This window comes from Caloenas nicobarica, chromosome 5, assembly GCF_036013445.1.
Source record: "Caloenas nicobarica isolate bCalNic1 chromosome 5, bCalNic1.hap1, whole genome shotgun sequence".
Classification (NCBI taxonomy): domain Eukaryota; kingdom Metazoa; phylum Chordata; class Aves; order Columbiformes; family Columbidae; genus Caloenas; species Caloenas nicobarica.
In genome coordinates this window covers 64,283,051-64,299,881 of record NC_088249.1, presented here as the reverse complement: position 1 = coordinate 64,299,881, position 16,831 = coordinate 64,283,051, and the positions used below count along the sequence as shown (strand labels likewise).

General features: G+C 39.2%; 1 protein-coding gene across 3 annotated transcripts in view; it reads left to right on the top strand.

Moving 5' to 3' along the window:
- NELL1 (neural EGFL like 1) overlaps nt 1-16,831 on the top strand; it is a 275,832-nt gene that overhangs the window by 34,176 nt on the left and 224,825 nt on the right. For all 3 annotated transcript variants that reach the window (XM_065635366.1, XM_065635365.1, XM_065635364.1), the window contains exon 4: nt 3,835-4,005. In XM_065635366.1, coding sequence (XP_065491438.1) covers nt 3,835-4,005 — 171 coding nt within the window. The remainder of the gene's footprint in view (nt 1-3,834; nt 4,006-16,831) is intronic.

The following is a 16,831-nucleotide window of genomic DNA, read 5'->3' as shown; positions in this document are numbered from 1 at the left end:
ATTTGAATGAGAGACTGCAGGTCTCTAAAAAGCATTTGGATTCTATAATTGTATAAAAGAAGCTAGCAGTAGCTTACATGTTAGCAAATATGGAAATTCTGGTATTGGGAAAATTTCAGCCAAGGTCATATTGTATTGCTGTTCCATGAACAACGAGCTTTCTTAACATGTGTCCTGAGAATTTAATCTGTCAAAATGCATGTTACTTTTGATCACGCCTGTTTAAAAATAAGAATGTATAAATCCTCATTGAGAAATGACAAATAAAACAAGAAACCGTCTCTTGGTACTAACAAGTTGACAAGTTGAATACTGTCTCATCTCTCTCTCCTGGAAAAGGTCTCGAGGAGGGGAGCAGGGGGATAACTGGAGCGGCAAGTTGACACATGGGCTTCGTGGCTGCGATGCAGAAGCAGAACTGGTTGTAATACTCGGGGACCTCCCTTGGGTTCTTGATATGAATCTCATGGCAACCTTGAAAGTTCACACTTGACTACTGGTGACAGATTTATTCAGGTGGTCCCAGACGCTGAAATCCTTTCAGCAACCCTGATTTGTTCTGTTCCTGTGTTTTCTTTTTCCTTGCAAAATACTGGGAAGTACCTACAAAACACCTGTTAGAGATTAGTTCATTTTCTTGCCTCTTGTATGGTAGCTTCTGTTAATTTTCCCCTGTGGTTTACACGTTGGCTTATAGTAGAGAAAAACTTGTGCAGTGGCATTTCAAGTCAAAGATTAGATATTAAAAAAAAAAAATCACTTCCTCTGGCTTTACAAATTATTTTCTCACAAGTTGATAATTTCTTGCCTTAGCTTATGTTTTTCCATTCATTTGTCTTCCATTTCATAATTTGCAGATTAGAACTTGAGCACAGAGCAGGTGCATTTATTTCCAGGAGTGAATGGCCTTCATGTTGTTTCTTTTGAAGAGGCTTTTCCTCCAGAGTGTGGTGGGAGGAGGAAAGAAAAGATGATGTTTGCTATTGAGAAAGCTATTTGCACGTGAACTATATTCTGGTAGAGAAAAGACAACTACATCTTCTGAACTGTGAACGTGGTGAAGTGTGTGTGTGTAGTCAAGATCTTGATGTGAATTTGTGCATCTTAAAACAAACAAACAACAACAACAACAAAACCAAAACAACAAACCAAAACCAACAATGCAAGAGTGTTGGTTTACATTATTGCCTTGTGCTTTTTAAATACTTGAGATGTATGTTGGGCTAATCCAGCCAGTTTCTGCTGTTGGGATTTTGTTGACTGTTGTTTACTAATGTTTGTCTGAGCGTAATTACTTCTGATTTGCACTTATTGAAGAGTGGTGAAAAATAGGTGCAGAATTTGTCTGCTGTCATCCTCCTTTCCTGTCACTGAAGAGGTAAAATGTGGTGTTCTACATAGTTCTGTGGCACTTAGCCGTGTATTAGCTGTACATATATAAAAATGTTAGTGCTTGTTTTAACAGTAAACTTTAACTAGTCACTTCTGTATTATATAAATTAGTCAGGAGATCGACAACAACCTCAGTGCATTAACAAGAAGCTGGTTTTTATCCTGAAGTAACTATTGACACTAAAGCTTGTCAGATGAGAAACGACGTTGCTTTGCGATTCCCTATACTGTTCAAATAATAGAGCAGACGTGATTAAGTACAGTATCTGACTGACCTTTCCAGGGCTGGACTGTTGCCTTTTTATTAAGAACACAAACATCGTGTGGTAAGTGATTAGCTCTGTGACTAGAAGAGATAATGAAGAACGACTGAAGAAAGCCATGTGTTTCCTGCAACAGGAGCTTGTCTTGCTCTTAAGAGATATAAAAATATATTTATATAATACTTTGTGCGAGAGAGAGATACCAGTATGTTATGTAGCTCTCCCTCATTTTTTGAAGTTCTCTGCCTCGCTGCTGTTCATCTGAACAGAGAGAAAGAAAGTCTCTTTAATGACTTCCTTTTGTGCTTTGACAGCAGATGGCAATTACGAAAAGTTTAACTTTGTAAGTATGACTTCACTGACAGTGCTTGTCCTAGTGCTTTCCTGGCTTGGAAATGCCAGCAGCACTATGTTCTCTATATTGACTGTGCTCTTACTGAGCATCAAAAAGAAAATAATAAAAAAATCCTCTCCACATTTCTTATTGATGTATTACAGTATTTTAATGGGTGGTGGCGGTAATTAATCAACATTCTGCTCTCCCATTTAGAAAAATCTTGTTACTTTGCCCTCCTTGTGTCTTTACATGCATGAAGCAGGCCAGTTCCTTCACAACACCAGCCTTTCTTATTTTTTTCTCCACTCTGTACTGCATGCATTTTATTTGTACGTATGCCTGCTGTGTTTCCGTTCTCTCTTGGTTTTGCCTTTATCTGCGTGTGGCTGGTTTTACTTTGCCACTAGAGTCTTTGATTTGGGTGACCTGATAAAGCTCATTTGTTGCACGATGAATGTAATGGCAAGGTATTGACAGCATGGAGGTCGACTTTTGGTCAAAATTTATTGTCGGTGTTCCCCTTCCCATTCTGTTGCAAAATTCTCAGCTAGCATTTTATCTTATAAGTAAGTTCCTCCCAAAGATCTCTGTAGTGGTGTTTTGGTGTGTGGTGTGTTGGTTTTTTTCTTTCTCTTTTTTTTTTAGTTATTATGTTCTAAAAAGTCTCCACTGGTAAGAGCTATTCTTGATGAAGTGCACACACCTCATGGAACTCTTGTGCATACTGGCTATTAAGGTCTGTGTACAGCTGAGCAGTGGAAAAGGCTTGCGCGAAAATGAAAATCAGCACCTGGATACTTTTTTTTTTTGGGGAAGTAGATTTCATTACCAAGTTTTTGATTTTTTGATTTTTTTTTATTTTTTATTTTTTAAATACCCCAAACTAGCACCCATCTTTCAACTGCCATGTTAAGTTGTCATTATCCAGTAGGGAAAAACATGACACTGTGGAGGCAGACACAGGTAGGGATGGGCTGGACAACCTAACACATCTACGTTTAGTTATTCCTATTACAAAAGGAGGTCTGCATCTCCTTCATTCTATATCCAGGGCTTCATTTGAGCAGGAAAAAGTGAGCCTTGACTTGATATGCTGCAAGTACTTTGTGTGATCTGAGGTCCGGGAGAAGGCTTCGCTGTTTACACTGTCAATGTGCTACCACCTGTATGCCGTATTTTGGTAGCTCTGGTGAGAACTGTCTGGAGGTTTGGGTTGTGTACGCCAGATGTTGAGACAGCTCATCTGGCCAGGAGGTTTTGTTCCCTTGTAAAGCTGAACAATCACAGCTGGAACAGTACAAGTCAGAAAAGGAGTTAAGCACAATTGCATGTAGGGGAGTCCTGAGAGTAAACAGTTTTTTAAATGGTGGAATTGCAAATAGTAAATACAAATTTAATGATTACTCGTCACTTTCTTACTTGAATGGCTTTCGTTTGTTCATTGGTAATGATGCTTACAGTTCTTTATTTTTGCATTTCCTACAAATCCTGTGTTCATAAAAACATTTCGATGAAAAGAATAAGGGTCACTTTCTTGTAGTTTAACCTGGTCTATGGGTAAAAAGAGGACCTCAGTTTCCAGGACCATCAAATGGTGTTTTGAACTTGAGCTGTTTTTGTGTAAATGGTATTGCTATTTTTGTAGTGCACTGAATGTATAGTCTTGTCTTTCTGTCTTTTTTAAAAAATGAGCTAGTAGCGAATCCATGCTGAGTAACCCCTTTAGGTTGTGACCGTCCATGTGGTGTTTGCTTAAAGAAATCTGTGAATTAAGAACAAAGTGACAGCAGCAATGATTAAACTGAAAAATAGCACTGATTCTTCTTCATGTTTTAAATACAGCTATTTTGAACTGGAGAGCAGCGGCCTAAGGGATGAGATCAGATATCACTACAGGTTTAATGGGAAGTCAAGAACAGAGGTGTTCCCGTACCGTCTGGCAGACGGACAGTGGCACAAGATTGCTGTGTCACTTAGTGCATCCCACCTTCTGCTCCACGTGGACTGCAACAGGTAAGAAAATATGTTCAGTGATTTATATTTCTTTTAAAAATGCTCTCTACTTACACACAGGTATAAAATTGGAAGACTTTTTTTTTTTAAAGATCTAATTTAAAAAGCACGGTAAACTGCCTTGGGATAAGAAAAGGAAAACAAAGCATTAAAATGAAACAATTCATTGTGATTATGAACAAATGTGGAAAAGGTTGATTGCTGACTGGGGAGTATTAAACGCATCTCTGTAGTTTAGGCACTAGCTGATGTTATGTTTGACTGTGATTGCATTTAAGTGTGATAGATTGGTGTGCAGTCGGTTCTGTTGTGAGCTGCTTCACTCAGCATACCTGAAAACTTGAAGACTTAGATGTGTCAGGGGCATCTTAATTTTATTTTGCATAATCAAGCAATGCACTTTTTACTGATTTTTCCACCTACTACCCCACTTGGAAACTTCCGAGAACCCTGAAAGCTTCTTTTTGCATTTTTAGAACTTGTGTTTTTTATTTTCTGAAGGGTATTCTGTCTGTCATCGCACTTTTTTCCTTTTAAAAGTTGTGAAGACTGCAAGATGGCAGATTGTCAGGATTTCAAGGAATAAAAAGCAGCAAACCTAGAATCTCTCTTCCCTAGAATCTCTGTTCCCTTGAGACTTGATCTCACAACGTATTGAAGACTTTGGCTTTTGCGAACTTGGTGGTTGATGAGGGAACTCAGAAAACTTGAAATTGGCACCTTCAAAATAGTCTTTAGGAATGAGGAAAATGATCCACTACTTTTATGTCTTCTCGCACTGAAATGAATATAAAATTATCCTTTGCCTTCAGTGAGATCAGCATATGCATAGTGGAATTGTGGCACTTAAATAGATAGAGTGATGGTGGCAGATATTTTTTTCTAAAGTCTTCATTTTGTTTAGACGGGCAGAATAAAGTTATGTGGGTATTACGGGAGTATGTCATATTGGAACATTTGAAGAAGTTTTAATTTTGACCGAAGCAATTATGAGATACTGTTTTGAGAAAAAAGTTACAACCATTTTCTGCAACTGCATTAACTACTGACAGTAAAAATATAATTTGAAGAAATGTTTCTTATTGAATCCTTTTATTTGGATCCTAGAAGCAATTAAATCCTTAGAGCAATTTTAATTTCACTGAGGCATGAAATCTACAATTTGTAAAGATCATCTTCATTTCAGTCATCTGATTTATTTATCTTACCACTATTTGTTTCTGCTATATTATTTCTTTGCTTACAAGAGTATACTTTTTTGTTTGTTTATTGACACACTGTGTTTTGGGACAGGTTCTTCATTGTCTCCTATGATTTTTTTATTTGTTTGTTTTGTTTTCAATGGACAGCAAATGTGTTTTAGGAAGACCCTTGTGAGCAGATTGTTTTGCTGGGTGCCTCTTGCACACAATGTGAAAGGAAGACAACACAAAAAGCCTGCCTGGTGGAGAAGTCTATCCAGGGCAGGAGAGCTGCACAGAGCTGTGGTCGTGCCCCAATTTTCTTTACAGCAGCAGTTAGCAATAGATAAGTAGAATTACAGAATGAGCTGTGATGGTGCATGAGGTGATAAATGTGCATAGCTGTCTCTATCAGGTAGCCCTAAACAGGGCCGATCCATCTAAGGGTGTACCTTCAGGTATGTCTCAAGGCTGCTCCCAGCATAAATCAATACCTAAATGCCTCTGTTTGGCTGTGAATTTGTGGGAGTTTATGGCAACTCGTGTGGAAAAGTAATGGGGATAGTTCTGAAAGCATGACTTGAGGGCAGATCATAGTAGAAGTTTAAATGAAAAAAAAAAAAAGTCTTTCAAGTTCCTCACTCACCTATAGCATCTTTGTTCAGTCAATTAGAGCATTTTGTGAATGTTGGTGTTACAGTTTCCTTTATTGTATCTTACCCCCCTACATCTTTGCACTCAGAAGCCATTGAGGGGTACTTGTACTGAAAATCATGAACCTCCCTCATGTTAGCATTAGGAAAGCTGTAGCTGAAAGTATGCACAGAATCCACTGTTAAGAGCTGTAGACTTTACATATAAATCTCAACATTTTAGGCTTGTGGGTGTCACTGGCTCTCAGCAGAGTTCAGGATGCCTAATGAGAAGTGATACTTGTGCAGACTTAATTGAACAAGTCACAGGGAAGAAAATACGACTGCAGTCGATAGTTTTACCTGTCCCACCTCCTGCAGCAATTCAGTGTCATCAGAACAAGCATTTAGCCTGAAATGTACCTGTCTAGTTAAAGAAGTTCTGTGCTTTTTACTTACTGTTCTTTCCTTTGTAAAAAATAAAAACAAAGCAAAAAGGAAAAAAAAAAATGACCAACAAAATTTAATCCCTTGGATTCCTGCTGGATTTCTTTAAGGGAGTTGCAACATTGCTTCCCTACAGTTCTGCATGAATTTATATAAATGCATTCTTCCTTTTGCTTAGGACTGTGGTAATATGTTAGACATTTGGAAGGCTATTCTGAGTGATTTCTGAATGCAGTGTTATTAAAGTTAACCTGGATCTGAGAGTGCATTGAAAGTGTTTGCATTGGGAAAAATATTCAGCCACAACCAAATTTTGCTACAGGATTTGTATTGCTGTCTCTGGCCTCCAAAGACTGCAGTGGATCAGAAAGCATTGGAGATTGGAGAAACTTTTAATTTGCAAACAGATAGTCGAAGCTACTTTTATTCTTCCAGCCTTATCATCCACATTACTCTGATTCATAAAATTGCTTTGACATTTGGTGCTTGATTGTCTTTTGGATTCAATTCAAAGTTGACTTTGTTTTTCAGACCTGGATAGGTTAGGGAGAAGTACTTGAGAATTGGTAAAAGCCTTTAGTGCTTTTAAGAGTCATCTTTAAAACAGTATAATTGCCTCTGTTCTGATGAGATGTGATATGATGGGGGGAGGCGTACAGATCAAAGGAGGTATATTTCCCAAGTATGTGTCCTTTCGAAATCGGCTCCTGCTGTGTATTTCTTGCTCCTTTGAGAGCACGGAGTGAGAATTGTAGCTGAGTTTGATGCTTAAGCTTGGAGTTGCCGACACAGGACGAGTCGTTAGAGCCCAGGCTAAAAACCTGTTGAATGTCACTGGACTCTTCTCACAGGCTTGGAGAGCCTTTGTGTTGGGCCTCGGCAGTTACCTCTAGCCGGGGATACATCTCCGACAACTGGCATAATAAAATGCGAGTGTACTTGCTAACATGCTTTTAACATTCTAGTAAAGTTCCAAAAGCTTAGAAAACCTAAAAGGCTACATTAATTATGAATGTACAACTGATGCACAAGTAAAACCTGTGCTGAAAGTAACATGGAAATTAAGTATGCTGCTGTTAATTTCCTGGCACCTCCAATGCTGAGGCCACTAGTGGCAAACAAATCTTGTTTCCAGATATTGGTTGCGTGTAGGATCTGTGCTGCCCTACTCCAGGGAAAAGGGGTTGTCAGGGGCTTTCTGGTGGGGGTTGAAGTTAAGCCAGATCAACTGCGTCATTGTCAGAGGGTCCTTAAATAACCTGTGGCACTAAAGGGTTAATATGAAATGAAATAAACTCTGCCATGCACCTTCCCACATTTTGTGTTTTAAGGGAGCAGAGGAAAAGGATCCTGCTGTTCAAACCTGTGCTGTCAGGAGACTTGCAACCCCGAGAGACTGTCCTAGTCCTGCAAGAGCTGCTGTTTGTCTTCACTTTACCAGGAATTGGTTTCAGCCGTAGAGTCTGTAATGTTCCCTGTGGTACCTGACTGTCCGTTGCAATGTGTTCACAACTGTGTTACAACAGTAACAACACAGAAAAATGTTATATTTAATAGCATTAAGAGCAGATTGTGAGAATAGTACAGAGGTGACAATTTAAGAAGTAGTAGGAGCTGTATAAAAATGTATTTATTGACAATTTATTTAAGAACTATAAATTCCAAATTGTTCTCAGTGTGTCTAATTAACCTGGGGAGGTGAGCCTGGTGGTTGCTTGCTTTACATTTTTATTTTTTTTTATTTCTCAGCAACCATATTGCTACATCTGTTCAGACAGAATCAGTATTCCTCTACTTGAACTCTCTCTGCAGGTGTAAAAGGGAGAAAGGCACTTTCCTGTAAAAATTAACGCTTTCCAGCGAAAATACGTGCCGGAGTGCCTTTTACTATTGAATACAGCTTGTGGTTTTGATGGATACTCTCAGCTGTGTGATGGAGGGGGTTGGTAAGAGCATAAGAGAATAGATTATAAAACTGGAGCAGGCTAGGAAGTAGTCTTTAACTGAAAAAACATGTTGTCTGCTTCTTTTATGTTTCTCCTGCTAGAAGAGTGCATTAGGGAATTAAAAAATGCATGAGCACTGAGAACTTTTTAATTGGAAAAATAAATAAATTAAAGCAACGTAATCCAAATATGGGAATCCAAGACCTCAGAGTTCTTATAAATAAGATATTCTGGCTGCCAATGTGAAGTTTTCAACTTATCTAGACAAAGTCCTATGACTTTAATTAAAATGTAACAAATTTAAAGAAGGCTAAGGAATGTATTTAAAACAGGGATTCACCGCTTTACTTACTGTGAAACACTTTCTCTTGAGAGAGAAGATGGCGTGATGGTAGTGTGATGCAGCTAGGTAATTTACTCCCAACATTTGAATATGATTTTGTGACCCAGATTGCTTCTCTGCTCTTTAAGCTGTAGCAGAAGCTGTCAGAGCAATGGTCACTTGGGTTGAGTGCTATAATTGTGCATTACAGGTGCACCCAACTTCAGATCTGTGGTGTTGTGGATTGGAAGTTAATTTTTACCTACCGATTGTCCCTTTTGTTTGACAGAAAGGCTATAAACTTTTTAGCATAAAAGAGATCTCCAGCTGCTGTCAGGCCTGTATCATTACAGTTATTGTAGCCATGCTGCAAGGAAATGTTCAGGATGCATTTAGTATTGCTTGAGGAAAGATTTTTTTTTTTAAAGACATTTTTAGTAGCCATGATTTTTCATCCAATGGCTAATGCATCAGCAAAATGGTAGTATGGGCATGACCGAAGACCGAATGATGATATGTCTTAACCCAGTCCCTAATTACGATGAAAATTTATTTTTTGCATCCTGGATGAATCAATTGAACTTTTTTTGTATACTACATTGATAGAACTGGGAGAAGGCCATGAACATTTATGAAAAAGCTGAAAAAGTACTGTAGTAAAAACAAATCTGTACCCATGCCTGGCCGTGAGCACCCCTAGAAGGCAGCAACCACTTAGAGTCAGTGCAGGTACCTGGGGCACTGGGCTGCAGAGTGGGTCGGGCATCTGCTTGGGTTTCTTTTAGGAACTGGTCCAGGTCCTGCTGATGTTGGTTACTGAAGAGCAGAAGTCAGCCTCTGTTTTTTTTTCCTTAAAAGTCTTAAATGGGAGCTTGTGGCACTCTCCTGAGTTTTAGGGACCCATGGAGGCAGAGTTTGGAAGCTGCAAAGCCCAGCTACTGCTGAATACAGACTTAACAGTGTTTTTTCTTCTTTTTTTTTTTTTTTTTCCTAATTTATAATGGGGGACTTGCAGTGCTTTCTGTTGAATTGCAAATGTTGATAGACAAGTTGATGACTTCAACAGAGCAGGGCTAATGTGTTATGCTTTACCATTGCCATCTTGCCTTCATAGTATTTGTATGCTGTGGGTGTGTCAGAGGGAAAGGATAGATAATGGCAGAGGAAATAATCTTAAATCAAGACCAGCAAGCCTGAAATGATTTAGTCATTTCCTAAAGTGTGTGAGTAGGTGTATTATCCCATTTTAAAATATTTTTGCATTGGTCCAGTATACATTTAGATTTTTTTTCCCCTTTAAATGTCAGAGCAATAAACCCTTAAAGTGGGGTGATTTACTTAATAGAGCAGTCTCTGAAAATTTAGCCTGCATAGATTGAAATGTATCTGGACATCTATTTCTATGGAATTTTTTCAGGGGAAATCTCCTGTTATTTAGTTCTATTTTCTTTTCATTTGTTGGAGTGCTGATGAGGGTCATATGGACACAGAGACGATCATGGTAATTTGAGAATCAACTAGGTAGAGCAAATGTTTTGAGTTTTTTCCTCTCGGATTATAAAAAAAATTATCTTGCTCCAACCAGGCAGATTAACTGAGTCCAAAACATAAATGAACTGTTCTGTTTGAAGTGGTTAGCTAAACTCTGGAGTTTAGAGCTGGAAATCACATAGGGTAATACAGGAGCTGAACTGAAAAATGGTGGTATAATTTTAGCTAACTACTATTATAAAGCATTGGACCTTTGCCAAAGAGCAGATAAGAGCCCCTCTGAACCGTTTAGAAGCTGACTTGAGATCTGAGTCTCCGTAGAGCAAATAGTACAGAGTCTTTCCGAACGATCTGAAACCTCCTGGGTGCTGTGGGGTGCGAGAGGGCGACTGAGCAAACAGGACCGAGACCGCTCAAGTCTGTGAAACTAGCCCAGGGTTTTATCAAGTGGTCTAATACTTGGGTAGTCTCTTTGACAATTTAGAACAGCAATAATTCCCAAAAGGTAATTATTTTTAGAAATCAAATCTTGTCAAAATCAAGTTGACTGCAGGGAGGTGGACGCTACTTGTCTGCATTTATTACTACCCAAAACCTGACAGTCCCCATCAGTGCAGCACTGGGTGACAGACATTCAACAGCAGAGAGTGCAGGAGCAGTCGTGGTTGTTCCTTCAATGTGGGTGCTCAGAGGTGGAAGGTGTCAAGGCTTGGAAATGCTGGGAGTGTGGCTGTCATGGCTCAGGTGGTGGCACAGGTCTTGCTGCAGCCGTTGTGTAGCGTCCTCTCTCACTTCAGATGTCGTGCGGAGCCACTTGTCCAGGCCTCCGTTATGGTTGGATGGTCTTGCAGTGTGTGAGAGGGTCAAGTGTGTTTGGTACTGAGTGTGGGGACAGCTGAATTTGTGGTTCTGTGCCGTGGGTGGGAGCTGCTTTGCAAATGTGCCAATTGAGAGAATGGCAGAGGCAGTCCTGCCTCACGCTTTGGACAGTGAGATATTTCTGGGAGTTGAAGAACTCCATGATAGTTTGATCCTCCTCATAGGAGGAAGGTAACGTGCAATTTGCAGTCCTATAAATTGTTTTCATATCTGAGACTAGTCAGTAATGAAATAACCAGCGAAAGCTGCATGACTTAATTGAGCTGCAATTTTAGTGGCGTTCCCTTCAGCATGTCAAAAGTAAAAGCAAGTAACTAGCACTCTGTCGGCTAATGCAACTAGGACTTCCTCAGCCCTATCGAATCTTTCCGTGTCACACCAGCCAGTTACCTTAAACTCGACTGCAAGATGTGCTGCGCAGCATCCCTGGGGTGAAATCCTGGCCCCAGTGAAGTCTGCAGTGAAAACTCTCATTGACTCCAGCTGAGCTGTGCTTTCACCTCCCGAGCGTGTCAGATGTTGTGAGAAATGAGCTCCAAACCTGAGTGCTGTCCCTGGAGAGAGCTTTTCTGTCTGTCTGCTTGGCAGTTTCCATCAAAACTTAATTTTAGAACCAATATAATGGCTTGTTCTATGTTTACTGTATGCTTCATACACCTCCTCAGTCATGGCCAATTAGTTATTATGGAGAGAGTGCAATGTTATATTTCAAAATGGGCAGCTGAAAAATACCATGGGAAAATGGAGGCGTGGGTTATCGGCGCTGAACCTGCAGTAAGAACTAACTGAGGAACACGGAATGAGTCGTCCCTCCGTGGGGTTGCAGAGATGGTGGCTAACGAGACAGCGCGAACTGGAGGGCTCTGCTGGGAGCGGGGCAGCACAGGCAGGGTGTTAACAAGCAAAGCCCCGTGGCCCTCAGCCTGCAGTTCCCTTCCGTCACGAAAGGAAATTGGCTCTGGAATATGGATGAGGTTATTTTGTGATGATACACAAATCATTTAGTGATGATATGAACCCCTTGATGAGATGATCCTGTGACAAGATACACCGTAAGGCAATTAACTTCTCAGCAGATGATTTTTTGGAGATGGGGGAGAAGCTGTTTAGCAGAAAGGATGCTTGTGGCTGTCTTCATTTTAAATTTATTTTTTGTAGTGGTGCAGAATGGCATTGGAATCAGAAGCCCGATTTTTCTTGCACTTGCGTTACTGTACTAGGTAAAGCGAATTTGGGATTGAGAGTAGCATGAGACAGACAAGAGGAAGGCTGCATATATTTTTGTGAAAAAGGGCTGTTTCTAAGCTTTAAGTGTACTGTACTTCAGGTTCTACTGTAATTGCCAGTTGTGAAGACCTTTGTGCTATGGATCTTGGGCCAGGGATCGGCATGTCCCTGTGCAATGCAGGTAGATGTATTATAAAATAAGCAAAGTTTCAGCACTGCCAGTTCTCACTCAACAAACATCTTGTGACAAACACCAAGATTAATCTTAGATTTCTTCCCCTCCCATGACAAAATGGAGATGGCACAAGCCATGTAACCATGGGTTTACCTCTTTGTTCTGGTAGAATTTTACTTTGGGGTTAATTTTGCTGCAAGACCTGAATTTTACCAGTGCTGCTTTGTGCCATTATTATGATGCACATTTTTACCCACTTGCTTTGTGAGGTAAAATAGGCTTAATTGCTTACTACTTGTGTCATAGATACTTTAATATAGTTTTTTTTAATCTCATAGCCATCTTATTCTAAGGGCTTATTGTTTAATTTGTGAGAGCAGAGCTTTTGTTCTTTTTATATCTTGGAAGAACCCATTGAATTATTTTCTTCCTCTTATTTCTAGAATTTGTTTTTGCTTGCTCAGTCTTGGTTTACTGATATTTGGCATCTGTGCTCTGAACATTTGGTTCATCTGAGATGGGCTTTTGGTATGATGTTTGGGATGGTAATAAATGAGTGTGCTGTGCTTTTAGCTTGCTTGTTAACAGTTCGCTTTATTCAGTATTCTGGTTTAGAACCTGATTCAAAGCTTGCTGATGTTAAAAGGTGTCTTTTAGTGACCCTGTGAGTTTTAGGGTTGTCTTCATTTATAAGTGGATTTGTCTCCTTGTCTGTAGTGGATACTTGTGTGCATCATAAAAAACCCCAAACCCTACTGCGTGTTTTATGCTCTGGTACTTGGATAGCGATGGTTGCTCACAAGTGGTAAAAAGATGCCAAAATACCTTTGGTGAGCCAGATATTTATTTGAAAAGTGGTATTTGAGCTACGTGACTCTTGACTCTATATTGAGATGTTTAAAGACAGGTACCTACATTCACATTAATTTATAAGAGTTGTGGATGTTGATTTTTGTAAGAAAAGTCTGTGTATGTAGGTGACATCTCCCTGAGCACTTCAGAAGAGACATTATTTTGGCCCAGACACCACCTTAAGCACTGCTGGAGCCAAGCAAACTGAATGTGGTAAAAGTTGGCATCTTCACCAGAAACGACGACAAGTCCATTCCTCTTGTGTTTATGCTACATGTAGATTATGTGCAAGTTCCATAGGCAATGCCAGGACCATGAACCACAAGCTGTTTAGCTCAGATTTACCAGGTCAAAATGGAAAGTAAAGTTAATAATATTAACCTTGTTTGTAAAGGTGTTTGAATTTACCTCACGATCTCCAGATGAAAGACACCATACAAGTGTAGTACTCTGAGAAAGATGGATTTCTGCCCTTCATCTGGCCGATGTCATATCATCTACTGGGTCCAATCCTTTACTTTGAATCATTAACAATGATTTGTTTTAGTTTAATGCCCAAGAAATACTGCTACAATTCATTGATAAGTCTGTAGGAAACTGAAAAGCCAAATTTGTTTTGTAAAGAAAGCCTTGCACAGGCAGATAATATCTCTGTGAATTTGCCCTTATTCAATTTATGTATGGAGAATAAAGCCCCAAATCTGACAGTGACATGTGCTTTTCTAGCCATCTTTACTTGCGTTTGTGTAATTTCCTCCTGTTAGAGGGTCTTGAAAGTTAATTTGTGTTTTTCTTGAATGAAAAAAGAGATTACTTATAGAGTTTTAGTTAGATACATTTTTATTTTTTACTTTGTATTTGTAGTTGGAATAATTAAACTGAAGAGTACATTAACTTTATCTCTGTGATTATACAGGAAAATCAATGAAACCGTTTGGGTAACAGAGTTTGAAGAGAACTTAACTGAGCATGCACTCTTGAGTCTTTTACCTAACATATAATATTACTGGACCCACCTATTTTCTTTTTTTTCCTCCCAGAGCTGAACAATAACTTTTGATTAAATAGTTGGCAGTTACTATTGTATATTCAAAATTTAATAACAAAAGGCTTCCCTCAAAACCTGAGATTTTAATCTAAATAGCTTTCCTCTGTTAAGTGATTGTGAACTCCTATACTATGACAGATAGCATGAAAAATCAAAATTTCCCTCAGGAAGATTATTTTTTTGAAGGAGAACACTGGAAACTGAATGAATAATTCAGTTAAAGTTGCTCCAGAACTGAATGCATGTCAAATAATGCATGCTATCTGTAAACACTATCAAGAAAATCCAATCATGTTGGTATTGACATATTTTCATTGGGAAGTATATAGAAAATAGGTTGAAAGAGAAATGTGTAAAGCCATCCTAGTGTTTCTTTTCAAAATTGGTTCTTAATCCCTTTAGAAGAATAGACATGAAGACAAATGCCAGTACTGTATCTTAAAGCTAGAGACTGACTGTTTCTTTAGGCAGCTGGGATTCAGGAAGTGTTGGACAAACTTTTTGAAGTAGCTGGTTATTTTTGTCTAGTGAGCTGTGTTATGAGACCTGACATGTGATATTTCAGATACATTGAGTTTTTGCAGCCTCAGCTGGAGATGGTAACAATGGCCAAGATGGTCAATGCCTCTGCAAATTAGGTTGGGAGAAAGACAAAACATGGGAGAACCTCTCTCTCTCCCCTGACTTTCCATGACAAAAGTTGAGCACGTTATTTCAAAGACTCTGCTGTGAACAGCGTGTTATTTTGTGTGACTTCTCCATACCCTTTGGTTTATTTAAAGGATCTGAGGATCCAGATGGATGTATACAGGGTAACGAATGGTTGCTGGAGAATGTCAGTTTTGAGGATCAGGTTTTGAATTGCAAAAATCTGTTTTGATGATTCACCCTGCTGTCAGCAAGGGCTCCTGTGCAGTCACTGGAGTGGCCTTCAGAGAGTGATTCATTTGCTGGAAGATGAATCACACCCTAGAAACACTTGTGTCTCTTCATTAAATAAGTGAATCTAGAGGACCAGCTCCACTGTAGGTGTAAACTTGTGAGACATCTAAAATTAGATGTGATGAATTCAACACCTGAGCACTATATGGAAATTTTTACCTTCAACAGAGTAAGAAGTATGGCAGCTGTATCAGGAACAAAAACACCCTCTTCTTGGGTTAATAGAGACCAGCAACTGAGAAATGAGGTTCCTGCCATGCCCCAGCCACAAGAATATTTAGATTGCAGCTATTTGTTTCTTAATTGTACTACTAATAAATCTCTCTGGTTCCTATCTAGACTGCAAATTTGAGGAAGCATGTTCCTATTTTAGCAACCTACTCATAGTTTAGATGGAAAGAATTTGGAAGTTTTCTGATTTGGTGTGCTACTTTGTTAGAGATGTAGTCTATTTTATTGTTCAGAATTCTAAGGCAGTTGCTTCTCCTGATCAGTCCATGTTGGCTATTGTGTTGTAATGCGAACAGACACAAAGTTTATTTTCATGTTCTGCTAAATATTTCAGCTATTTCCAAAATGCTTCTGGCATGGCAAATATTGTATGTATGAAGTAGAGCTGCATCTCCACAAAACTGGAAATACCCTCCAAGTGTCAACTTTTGTTTGATAAAGTTGTGTGTAAGAAATTTTCTTCACTGCAAGAGACAATTCCATGTCACGTTTTTCCAGGGGGTATGCGGCCAAGCGCGTGAGGCGGTTAAGCCTCAGTTGTGCCCAGTCTAACGGCTTAGATCTTGGGCAATGTCCCTCCCTGACTCTCTTTGTGATCTTGGTTAATCAGTTAGTCTTTGTTTCAGGTCGCATTTATGTAAAATGAGGATATTTCCCTATTTTACCAGAGCATTATAAAGATGATAAAAATAATTTTAGATTGAGAGCGTGGAAAGGAACTATCTCCGTGTCCAACAGAGCTTTATTTCTAGAGAGGCTGTCCCGCTACGCAGAGAAAGATGTGTGTGTATATTTGCATACAAATATTTTACGTATGCTTCCTTTCAGGAATCTACCGATTATTTAATAGATTTTCTGTTGTCTGTATATTGCACACGCCTGTTTGGAAAGCATACATGAAAAAGGTGTTTCTGAGGATTGTGTAAGAATACTTAATAAATCAAAGCGTGGAGATATTGGTACAAAACACAATGACATCATGGGTCTTTCTCAATTAACAGATGTTTTTCTTACTATGTTTAGTTAAATGGATCAGTGGTTAGTGAGGGTATTCTAAGCATGAACATTTCAAGAAGGATTGGTTCATGGTTACATTACTCCAAGTTTATGGTTTAGCTTCTTTAAAATATGTCAGCATAAAGTAGGAGTGAATCAAGCTTTCTCCTGGCAAGTGAATGCAGTAATCATAAATCTGAAAGTCTGAAGTATGGAATAGAGCTTCCATTAACCTGGAGACCTGGGTCTCCTCATGCTGGAGGGACTATTCAGTCTGCGGTGATTTTAGAGACCGCAGTTCCCTGGAGACCTCTTTCTAAGCATTCCTGTTCTTGTGAAGTGTATTGTGCACTTCTCTGTGTGGGTATCAAAGCCAAGTGTATTGGAAATGGATCTCCAAGGAGCTCTAGACCAGTGCGTCATAAACTGGAAGCATAGTAGACATAATTCAGCTATT